Consider the following 13082-nt stretch of genomic DNA (forward strand, 5'->3'; position numbering starts at 1 on the left):
TGACTTAAATAAGACATACAGTGCAAAGACATAGATTAAAATAAATAAGTCACATTGTCAATGCTGCACTGCAAACAATGAATGCAGGCTAATTCCACATTGTTAAGGATAGCTGTTGTGCTCAGTCAGCAAAACTGAAAGTGTATCTCTTGATTGTGCTTAGCCAGAGGAATGGATAGATATAAGAGTGAGACCGAGCCACACTGACTGACTACAAAATGTAGGCAAGGCAGTATTGTTTAAATATCTAGCCCCTATAGACGCAGCTCAAGTGCAGTAATAGCAGATGTTAGAGGCTTTCATCAGTGCAAATCAAATTTTAATGTTAACATATAAATGTATGTAAAGGAATGCGTTTCTGGATAAGAAGTGATTAAAACTTGGGTAACACATGAAGGTCCACACAGACGCACTCACTTCTGCTGGAAGTCTTTGATGAGCTTCTTGGCCTTGTTGTACTTCTTCTCCAGGGCCTGGTACTGGCTCTGCGTCTCCTTCAGGTGCTCGTTGACGGTGTGGCAGAGGGTCTGGGCCTCGATCCAGTAGCTCTCCAGCTTCAGCATCCTCTCCTTGTTGTCCTCGATGCTCTGACGCAGCTGAGACTTCTCCCTCTCCCAGCGCTGCTTCTCCTTCTCCACTGCCTGCAGCTGAGAGCGCACACACACTGGAGTCAGAGACTACATGCGCACGCACACACTGGAGTCAGAGACTAAACACATGCGCACGCACACACACACACACACACTGGAGTCAGAGACCACACGCACTGGAGTCAGAGACTAAACGCACGCGCACACACACACACACACGCACTGGAGTCAGAGACTAAACGCACGCGCACACACACACACACACACAACTGAGTCAGAGACTACACACAAGCACACACACACACACACACACACTGGAGTCAGAGACCACACGCACTGGAGTCAGAGACTAAACGCACGCGCACACACACACACACACGCACTGGAGTCAGAGACTAAACGCACGCGCACACACACACACACACACAACTGAGTCAGAGACTACACACAAGCACACACACACACACACACACACTGGAGTCAAGAGACTACACACACAAGCACACACACACACACACACACACTGGAGTCAGAGACTACACGCACACACACACACACACACTGGAGTCAGAGACTACACACACACGCACACACACACACCTGAGTGAGAAACTACACGCACGCACACACACACACACACTGGAGTCAGAGACTATACGCGCACACACACACACACACACACACACACACACACACCTGAGTGAGAAACTACATGCACACACACACACACACACTGGAGTCAGAGACTACACGCGCACACACACACACACACACACACCGGAGTCAGAGACTACACACACACGCACATACACACACCTGAGTGAGAAACTACACGCACGCACACACACACACACACACACACTGGAGTCAGAGACTACACGCATGCGCACACACACACACAACGGTGTGAGAGACTACACATGCGCACACACACACACACACACACCTGAGTGAGAAACTACACACGCACACACACACACACACACAATGGAGTGAGAGCCTACACACGCGCACACACACACACACACACACACACACACACACACACACACACTGGAGTAAGAAACTACACAGACACACACAAACGCACCTGCCCAGCATGAAGAACCATACACGCACACACACACACACACCAGAGTGAGAAACTACAAGCACACACACACACACACACACACACACACTGGAGTGAGAAACTACACGCGCACACACACACGTACACATCAGCTTCCCACCGTGAGAAACTACACACTCATGAGAGCGTTCACCTGCCCAGAGAGAGAAACTACGCACTCATGAGTGCGTTCACCTGCCCAGAGTGAGAAACTACGCACCCAAGAGAGCGTTCACCTGCCCAGAGTGAGAAACTACGCACCCATGAGAGCGTTCACCTGCCCAGAGTGAGAAACTACGCACTCATGAGAGCGTTCACCTGCCCAGAGTGAGAAACTACGCACCCATGAGAGCGTTCACCTGCCCAGAGTGAGAAACTACGCACCCATGAGAGCGTTCACCTGCCCAGAGTGAGAAACTACGCACCCATGAGAGCGTTCACCTGCCCAGAGTGAGAAACTACGCACTCATGAGAGCGTTCACCTGCCCAGAGTGAGAAACTACGCACCCATGAGAGCGTTCACCTGCCCAGAGTGAGAAACTACGCACCCATGAGAGCGTTCACCTGCCCAGAGTGAGAAACTACGCACCCATGAGAGCGTTCACCTGCCCAGAGTGAGAAACTACGCACTCATGAGAGCGTTCACCTGCCCAGAGTGAGAAACTACGCACCCATGAGAGCGTTCACCTGCCCAGAGTGAGAAACTACGCACCCATGAGAGCGTTCACCTGCCCAGAGTGAGAAACTACGCACCCATGAGAGCGTTCACCTGCCCAGAGTGAGAAACTACGCACTCATGAGAGCGTTCACCTGCCCAGAGTGAGAAACTACGCACCCATGAGAGCGTTCACCTGCCCAGAGTGAGAAACTACACACTGATGAGCGCGTTCACCTGCCCAGCGTGAGAAACTAAGCACTCATGTGAGTGTCCACCTGTACAAAGGGACAACCCACAGACACACACCTGCCATGAGAAGCCACACACACACCTAGTGGGGGAAAGTACACTCAAATACCAACCTACAGAAATGAAGTGTGCAAAACTACAAACGTCTGACAGGATATATACAAACACATACATAGCAGAAGAAACTACATGCATGCACACACCGAGTGAGAGAAACTACACACAAATGCCTTGACAACCAAAAGACACACAAAGAACTCCCCTAAATCACATATCCTGCACAGGACCAGATAAAAATACACCCTAAACCACATATCATGCGCAGGACCAGATAAAATACACCCTAAATCACACATCCTGCTCAGGGTCAGATAAAATACACCCTAAATCACATATCCTGGAATGTATTTGTATTTTATTCAAATAGATGAAAAGCAGAGAGGGTTACAGATAGAAATAATGAAAAGATGATTTGGTGGCGTGGCAGGAAAAGCATAAACCTTTAAATCACAATATTATTAGCAAGGATAAGCAAACTACTACTGGACGCCTTGGCAAATTCTCCCTTGAATTTAAGTGATCCACCCTGGAATTACATGTGAGTAAATGTAAAATTGTGGCCTTATTAATTTCACACATTAAATGGCTCTAATATATACTCAGTGCCAGGTCTGCACTCCCTTATGCCTGCTCCCTGATTTGTGCACAAATTCTAACTCCGAGGGGAGATACAGCTAGAAAGCAGACACTAGGACAGTGGTCAAGGGCATATGATAATTAATAATAAAACTGGTTATTTTGGTATCCTGAATTCATATATTCTAAAAGGAAACTGTTTAATTCACAAAGCAATTCAATCTTTAATCATCAATCAATTAAGTACCTAAATGTATCTGTAATATCTTTTTTAATGGATATAGCCTCTGCACACAATGGTATTTCAAGTCTAGAGACTGCAAGATAAATAAATGCAAAATAAATGTGATTTTCAAATACCAAAGTGTGTTAGTTGCTGTCAGCTGTGTGTATGTTCTACATTTAACATTTAAATAGTCTCAAACCAACAGAACAAAGTTTGCCAGAGGGAACTGAAAAAATACTCAAATCCAGAGGCAATCTTGCATGGTGAGGCTCAGAATTCAGAACTATATTGCTGTCGGGCACAGTTTGCTTTGTCTCTAAACAAATACCTCAGACATATTTATTACAGCCACTGCCGCAAAAAGACCCCATTTTCAAAAAGAGGACCCCATTTTCAAAAAGAAAATGAACCAAAGACCAAAATCAATCCAGTTTACAATGAATCATCAAACTACCACAGGCATCTTATTTGTAATATATTTCAGCAGCAATAGATTGTCAACGCTTTGGCTCGGCAAGAGAGTAATATATCCATGGATTATTTTTCTAAACAATAGCATGGGTGTCATATTAATTTATGTAAGAATATTGTATGTGCTATGAGCACCAAGAAAATACATTGTCTTTGCTGGCCAAAAATGTCGCACTAACAAGAGGCCGATTTATGTTTGCACCTGCCAGTACTTAGTTGTGGAACAAATCACAAATCATAAATAATCTTTATGAACGAGAACTTGAACCCCTATAACCATGCATACAGATATGCGTTTCATTAATTTAGATATGAATTAATTAAACATCTAAATATTGTACTACACGCTTCATAAATACTCCATGACTGCCGTATATGCCAATAATACGTTACAATGTGACAATTTGTCAGAACAGAGCAATGTCTTTCACATATTGAAAAAAAAATGATACGTTTGCTATAATAATAGAAATGCAATACATATTTGCTTCTCAAGATTATGCATTGCTTAAATGATCATTGCTTAAATGATGCTTAAATGAAAGACCTTCCCAGGCATGCAGATGCACACACATTTACTTAAATACACATTATATTTTGATTGTGATTCATGCAGGGGTGCATTGTCTAGAACTTTCCGCACACGCCCAGAAGAGAAACGTACCTTATTTTTGAGCTTCTGTATCTCGGCCTCGGTGACAGTGTGCTTGATCTGCAGCTGTGTAAATATTGAAAGGAAGTTAGTCGGCCGGGCGGCCAGGCATTGGGTCTGCCCTACACGGAGCGCGCTCAGGAGCGAACTGCGCTGCACAGCGGCGAGCGATAAATCACGCTGCCTCTCATGCGCAGGAAGTCAGACCCATACTTCTCCCTACTTAAGATTTACTCTGAAAAAACAATGTCTTAGGAGATGAGCTATGATGTGAGGGGGAGGGAGGGAGAGCGGAAGAAAGAGAGAGAGAGAGAAAGAGGGACGGGAAGGAGATTCACATGGGATGAGTATCAGGACTTCTGTAGCTGGGAGTAAATTCTCTCTCACAGGATGTGCAGATACACAGTGGCTCAGGTAAAATGTGCATGGATCATAACAAGGGGGGAGGGAGGATAGCTATTAAAGGAACAAAAGGACACCCGATTCAAAACAAAATGTCTCCATGCTTTAGGGCTTACAGTATAGACATAAACAATGGCAAAGACACACATTCAAAGCTGTTTTTATTCATTAGTAGAGCCTGTAAGTGCAGCACCCTCGCAGGGTAACGGTGTGGTCTGACTGTTAGGGAACTGCATAATTTGAAGGTTGCAGGTTGAAGGTTAGGGCTAGTAAGCTGTGCATTTCAGAAAAGGTACTTAACCTTCAGCAAATATCTGTTTAAATGGATAATAAGTACAAATGTCAGCTACTCAAATTACACTACATAATGGTGTCTGCTCAGCATATCATTATGCCTTCTGTAATACTACTTTGATCACTATTATTATTATTCATTCATTTATTATTGATAATAAAAATGAGTAATAAATTATAATACAGTATGTGGGTGTTCATTCAGTGGAAAATGGGAAAATGTAGACCTTAGTCGACCGTTTAAAATTCAGTTTATAATTTTGTGCATTCAGTGCACATGATATCCTGTTAGACCTCAAACTAAAAGGGAGAGGAGCAATTTTGCAAAATTTCTACATTTGGCATAAAGCAAAAGAGAGATTACTTTAAAGGTACCCAAATACAATACAATATTGAATGCACATTAAACTAAAGTACAGCATTCAAATGCCCAGAACAATATCATTGTACACAATAAAACCAGGTCAGTAATCAGTAAAACTATCATTAGTGGACAAAGTCAGCTGTTGTATTGTAGCCTACAGTAGATAACTATGTTTTCATTTGTTTTTGAATGCACTCACAAATCAGCCTTCATCCAATGCAATCCAAAAGGCATTCACACATCAATTCAAATGCACCCATCATTTTATGTAGAGCACCTTCATCTCAGTCTGCGTGCCTTTCTTGTGATACGTACCTCGCGGAACTTCTGGGACAGTTTGGTAGCGTCCATTTCAGAGGGGGAAAACATGTCCTCCGTTTCTGGTAGGTCAAACACCTCGATGGTCATCTCCCCGCCCGTTATAGCAGGGCCTTCCTCCTCCTCTTCCTCATCAGTGGCATATTCTCCTGTCTGGAAACAATGCAGCAACTGCAGAAGAGCAGCCAGTATACTTTATCAAGCTAATTTGTAATTGAAAATTTTGCCTCTCCTCACTTAATGGAAAACAGAACAGAGAAGCTGCAGTTACCATGGTAATAAAATAAAATGTGTTCCCTGCACGGTCCACTCAGGATTCAGGTTGGATTTACAATTTCATTGATTGGAAGAGCCCATTTATGCCAATGCAGTTTAACAACAGCAGAGGCTTTATATATTAAAATAAATAATGAACAAACATCTGAAATGGGCAGGGTGTGACAGAGTGCAGATTATAAAGCTCCTGATGCTGGTCTGTTGATGACACCTTATGATTATGAAAGCAGATGATTCAGTTATGCAGTAAATCAACCAAGCGACCCTGATTTTCCAGTTAACTTGGCCCCACTTCAAGCTTTCACATTCCAGGAGAGGCACAAGTTCTCAAGAACTTCTCAAGAAGTTATTTAGATCAACGCACGTCATTTACTTTTGAACTGTTCGACTATGTCAAATTTCAGACGTTACATTATATGCACTAACAACTACAGATTTGTTGTGCATTTCTCTTACATAGTGGTCTGCAGTGAAAATAGGAGTCTTCAAAGAAAATGGAAATCTACAGAAGCCAATATGAATGTTTTTTTTTTTTCTAGGGAGAAATAAATAGTAGAAGGATACTGATAAAGTATGGGCCACACACTGGCAAAGGAAAAGTGGAATTATATAAACTTTGGAATTGAGCCCTAAGAATATCCTTTGATACCCATGGGGAACACTGATCGTACTTCAATAAATATCATTACTATGAGAAATATGAAACCTGCATACCATTGTGAAGGATTTCTGGAACAAAACTGAAGCAGTTACAGTTTCGTAGAAACAACGTTTGTAATGCATTAGATCTGTAAGGGCCTTTACTGTTTCAGTAATCTTCAGGGGTTTATCACATTAAAAATCAATGACTCGTGGGAGGCCGATATAATTGTAAATATCACTGTAAGAAAAATGAATAAAATCAATTCTGACGACAGACAGTACTGAATTCAAAACAGAATGCACGAGAATCAAACTATATATCTGCAGTACCCAGAGGAGCCCTTAAGAATAATGAGAAAGCAGGTCAACCATTTTGTAACAGATTCCTTGGGAATCCTTAATTAACATTTGACCCATCTAAAATAATCAACAACTCTGGATTATTTGTGTCTGCCGCAAGTGTACACACATCCAAGCTAAGTCGTCCAATCAATTAATGGACCGTCACACTTCAGCAACTCTGTGTCTTAGCTCATCAATTCAGCAGGATTGTTGCTATGGTAATCCACTACTACTATGGACTTTCAAATATTCCACATAGGCCATTTGCGAAGTTGGCATACTGACAATACCACACTGATTATACAAGTTGACACAGTCAGCATCTGAGGGATGACGCGTAAAGATGAGCGTGTGTTAAAAGTGAGTAGAGTAAATGTCATAGAGGGGAGTGAGAGTGTGGTGTAAAGGGAGGAGTGTGGGAGTGAGAATTTGATGTATAGAAAAGGATGTGGAGTGATGGGCAGAGAGGTGAATCAGGATGTGTTGTAAAGATACGGATGTGACACAAAGGCTCTACAGTGAGGGGTGACAGAGTGGCAGAGGCTGAGAACATAGGCAGAATGTGGAAAGATGCAAAGGTGTACTCTCTTCCTTTAAGGCCGTAGTGTTGGCCGGACTTGTTGTTCAACTGGAAGAGCGGATCAAGTTCCACACAAGCGTGTCCATGGGAGGCCTCTCCTCTGGATCGAATGAACCTGCCTGGCATGCAGCCCAGTACGCACCAAGTAGACATACTCCTAACGTGCCACCCAAACCAGAATAACGCACACCCCATCAAAGATAACCTATTTGACGGTTTTTCCGTCTTAAACAAATCCCCGCTATTTATCACAGTCACAACGCATTAATGAGAAGAAAGGGATTATGCGTAAAGCAAAATGGCACTTCAAAGTTTACGCAGACATCATTAAGGGATTGCCTAATGTTGTGAACAGCCTGACACCGCTACTATTCAACACCTTCCGTTTACAGTTGGAATATTAGGAGGACCTGGCGCTGAGTATACAGTATTTCAGAGCCATTTAATGTGTGGAATTAATAAGCCCTTGGGTCTCCTCCTTTCACAAACTGAGATTACAGTCACAGCGAATCTGTGTGAGATGGCAGCTACGAAGTTATTAGGGTTTCTAAGACTACACCAACCAAGTTGGCGAGCGATGATGCACAGCTATTAGGAGCACCGCGAAAAGTGCTTTATTTCAGAAGGCTTTTATGAGCACAAAGCCAATGTATGGCTTTACCAATTATCTTAAGCAATTGGCATGGTGCTTAATGTCCATTGCTATCCACTGAGTGCTTGGCGTTTTTGGACCCGCTTGCAAGGTCTGGCTTTAATCCCGAAAGTGAGTTAAATGCTGACGGCAGGTTTAAAGGTTGCCAGTAAGCAAGATGCACAGGGAGGCATTATTTGCATCTTAAATGACAAACCTTTACAAAGGAACAAGTGGTGCTGTTGTTGTTGCTGTTGTTATTGTTGCTGTTTCTATTGAAGATGCTGTGGGATCCCTGAAAATCACGAACCTGCTTCTAAAAAATTTGCAACGAGAGAGAGAGAGACGTCTGTTAACCACTCAAATGCGGCCGTTACAGATATAACTGGGGCCACATGAATGCTGCTTCTGTGCATTTACAGCAACCAATCATGTTAGGCTCTCTTTTCATTATGCTGGCTTGAGAAAGGTATCAGTGAAAATAGTCCAGTGTTTTTTAATCAGTTAAACTGAACAGCATGGACTTAAACCTCAGTTTAACAACAATGAAACAACAGATCATTTTGGCTTTGGCTCAGACCAACATTTTAAATTAAGCAACCACTGACATATATTCTTCCATTTCTAACAAGACATTATGGTTTGGTTATTAATTTGGTAATCAATCAAATAAAAATAAAAAAACTGTCTGGACCACCAGTCTTAATCTTTAGAAGGGAAGAGGAAAGAATGAATTCTCACTTCAGTATGTTGTTCGGGTTTAAGAAAAAAGTGTATTGTCGTTTGACAAATTCATCTGCAAAGTACACTTAATGCCTTGCAGAATTGGGAGTTGCCAATAGCTCTTCAGATAAGTTATTTTTTGGAAATTGAATAAGGAACATTTCCCTGGTTTTTCACCCTACAGTGCTACACAGAGTGTTCTTGGTGAAGGGTATAAGTGAACTGGCCATGATGCCATCTTCCATTTAGTTGAAATGTGTTCCCCCAGGCAACAGATGTGAACCATGCCCTGTTCTCTGCACTGTTACCTTAATTAAGAGCCTACTGATAATCTGGGTTATGCAGCCCTTCCAAGATGTTTAAAATTCCCCAAATTCAGAATCAAGTACTTAAAAAAAAATTTACTGAACCATTCAGTATGCTTATATATAAAGCACTGAAGCTTCATCGCAAGGGTTGACACACTAGAGAAATTACAGAGCCTTTGGCATATGAAAATTGGCTGATGAGAGAAAGTTGGGACATGAGATAAGTTACCAAGTAAAGTTTCTGAAAAGTATTAAATATATAAATATGTGTTTTCACCATATCCACTTTACACTCTCTTCAACTGTGTGGTATAACTTTATGGTAATGCAGTATTAATCCTGATAGGTTTGAGTTAATATGTATTTCTTTCAGGCTATAGATGTGTGCCTATGGAAGAGGTTGGACATCAAGGTCACTGAGCATACAGGTCCTTAGTAATGGAGATGAGCACAAGCATAATGGAGTTCATAACACATTCTTGTTTATTTACCTGAGGTGCAAGTGTAAAAAGAATAGCAAGTCAACATTTGCATAGTACCAAATAATTCAGGGGGGCCAAGAGGTGAGACAAACAACATTCACATTGATCAGCAGGGCAAAGTACTGTCAAAGATGAAATGAATGAATCAAAGCTTATGCGCCAACTTTTTGGCTAAATACATTTCTAGTTAGCTAGCTAAACTAGATAAATAGATAAATAGCTATTCAAGTGATATATGACGCAGTAGAGACTAGCTTGCTATTAAGAGATCTCGAGGCTAACTAATGTCACAGGACTTTTATCTGACTCTAATCAGCTAGCTACTGTAACCTTACATAACTTACTTAAATAGTTATTTGTTGAACATATAATGTGCATGTGAATTTGATGAAGCTTGCAATAAATGCATGATACTGAAGGGTGAGGTTTTTCACCCATTGGTCAAAAGCTTGTATAACTGCTTGGACAATATCCAACCAACATATCACATTTTTTCAACATATTTTACTAATGTTTGTCAGATGTCACAACTAGTAAAAACGGAATGGCCTTTGAATCTACGAACGATTGAACTATATGGAGTTTTAGCTCCTGTGTTACCACTGCTGATGTAAAGCCAACTTCTTCTATAGATTCAATTAATGCAGAAGGCCGTAATTAATTTGACCTTCAATTGAAGCTTCGCTTGAGCACCACAGCACCATAGCAACGCTGAATCTATTCTGGAAAAGTGGTCATCTCCCATGCAAGTCAACAATTAGCCGAAACAGTCAACTGACAAATCTGGGAATAAGATAGCAGCTCTTTTGTCTTTTAAACACAATGCCATTGAATAGCATGTGCCATCGGAATTAGCATACATGCAACCTACTGTAACAGCACACTGCACTGAAACAAGCGTGAATGCCACTGTATGGGTTCGAACGTTAGATTCCACATGACTGCAAAAAGTTCTTGTTTGTGAACAGGAAGGGTGGGGAAGAGGGACTCCGCATTACAACACGAGCCCCGCCTCACCTTATCCACTGATCTCAACGATTGGTAACCATAGCAAATCAATCAACCCTCATGTCAATCCTCAAGGGTGATCCAAAAGACATGTTTTGCACACAACAATAAGGCTGATGATTATGTATTCTGCTCCTCTGCTGCTATAAGTGTATAAGTTTTGTAGCCTTACTGTTTGCGTGCGAACCATTTCTTTTGGATTGCTATAATCATTGGTTTTACGCACCACCATTATGCGGTTGAGGGCGATGGTATCAGTTTTCCACAGAATATTCAAGGCCGCCATTTTAAGCGGCAGGCAATAAAATGTGGCCTCGGAGCACGGCCCTCACCTCGTCGTCATCGGCGTCGTACTGCGCATAATGCTGCTCCAGCATCTCCCTCTGCCGCCGCTCCTGTTCCAGGGTCTGACTGATGAGCTGCGCCACCTCGCTCACCTGGCCTGGCCGCTCTCGTCCAATCACAAACCTGAAGGCAGAGAGGCGGCCAATCAGTGGGTGTGGAACAAACACAGAGTATTACAACAGGTATTGTAACGCAAAAGTGAAATTTACAATTTAGCCACTTCTGTCGAGCCTATTTTCAGAAAAGATACAAGTTATTTACAGTACAGCTATCAACAAGTTGATTTAATCAGATAACAAACCCTTCCCATGTTTATTTCTCCCGCAGGTGTCTTGTAAATAGCTACAGTACAGACATAGTTAATGGGGGTGACAGCGATGAAACATAATTTCCCCCTTATCTGTAAAGTCATTGGATACCAGCCCCTCCCTAAGCACCAAAAAATACTGCCACCCCCCCCTTCCATTTGAAATGAGTCCTACATCATGCCACTGGCAGTGAACCACAACTGACAAGAATATGTAAAGCAATAGTTTACATGCTCATCAAATACTTTCAGCTGTAACGTAACTTTGAATACCTGACTCCGGAATTTTTCCCAGTACAAATACATTCAATGTGTGTTTTTTTAACAGATTAAAACTACAGCGCAGTGAGCGCTACGTCTCTGAGGCATGTCATCGTCATGGCACCAAACCTGGGGGGGGTGTATTTTAAAACTAAATTACATGATTGGGCTTCTCTAGGGCTGAGCGCTTGATGAAATGTGGGCCCTCTTCGATGTTTACGCAATAAAGCAATGAATGTCCCCACAGCCCCGTGAGACGTGATCGAATCCGACGTGTGCCCTCGCTCGGAGCGACCGCACTACGGAAAGACCCCCGCTAGCGCCTCTCGCGCTGAACCAAGCGCCGCCCACCGCCAGGGCAATACCGTGACAGCAAATCCGGACTGACAACGGGAAAAATTTACTCGCTAGACCACAACTGAGACGATTCTCCTCTGAAGTCGTCATATAGGCGATCGGCATTTAACGACAAACAATAAAACGGCTGCATTTAGAAACTGCGTTGTGATAAATGGCCTTTTGATGTGCGTTTAGCTCAGTGACTTGCTTCTGTGCTATTAACCTTGCACCGAAACACCTCATTTGATTTACTGTCAATGGGGTCTGTTAATTTAAAAGAGATCTTGAATACTGGAAGACTTGGAATCTTGAAGATATTACAGTATTCAAGATTCCTTAAAAAAAGATTTGAGATAACTAAATCACTACATATACTATATACTATATACCACAGTGTGGTAAAAAGAGATTTTCCTTTTTCAAAAAGCTTTTCTCTGCATGAAAAACTAGACTGTTCACTAATGTGCAGTTCATCTTACAATGACCCACAGCAGATATATCTAATTGTAATGTAAATGAACTGTAAAAAAGAGGCTATTTTTAAAGGATATTTTCCCTTCAAATCTCATAATTAATGTATTTAGCCTTTTCAAAGCATTCTTTTGTCGACAGGAAATTAATGTTTCCAGAAAAATCTCCACTGTTCTATTTAGGATACAATCCACACCAGAATGTCAGAAAGCAAGAGATCTTTTTGTGCTCATTCAATCGACCCTGCTGTCATAGCAGACAAGAACTCTGCCGAGGCGCTTAATCAATCAATGTGCAGAATCCAAACTACCACCAGTCTTAATTTGACTTTATAATTTCATTTTCATCTGAAGCAACAGCCAAACAGAAGTGCCACAAAGCAATTATGGTCATTAC

The 13082-nt window shown here is 42.1% G+C and overlaps 1 protein-coding gene across 9 annotated transcripts in view; it reads right to left on the reverse strand.

Moving 5' to 3' along the window:
- Window positions 1-13082, reverse strand: part of ppp1r9a (protein phosphatase 1, regulatory subunit 9A) — a 53965-nt gene that overhangs the window by 16640 nt on the left and 24243 nt on the right. For 5 of the 9 annotated variants that reach the window (XM_064348253.1, XM_064348254.1, XM_064348251.1 and 2 more), the window contains 5 exons: window positions 11296-11431; window positions 8660-8758; window positions 5969-6124; window positions 4606-4659; window positions 418-647 (listed from right to left, as the gene is read on the reverse strand). In XM_064348253.1, the coding sequence (XP_064204323.1) occupies window positions 418-647; window positions 4606-4659; window positions 5969-6124; window positions 8660-8758; window positions 11296-11431 (675 nt within the window). Of the gene's footprint in view, window positions 1-417; window positions 648-4605; window positions 4660-5968; window positions 6143-8659; window positions 8759-11295; window positions 11432-13082 lie in introns of all 9 variants that reach the window. The other 4 variants (XM_064348257.1, XM_064348258.1, XM_064348259.1 and 1 more) reach the window with 2 other exon arrangements.

This window comes from Anguilla rostrata, chromosome 8 (assembly GCF_018555375.3).
Source record: "Anguilla rostrata isolate EN2019 chromosome 8, ASM1855537v3, whole genome shotgun sequence".
Lineage (NCBI taxonomy): Eukaryota > Metazoa > Chordata > Actinopteri > Anguilliformes > Anguillidae > Anguilla > Anguilla rostrata.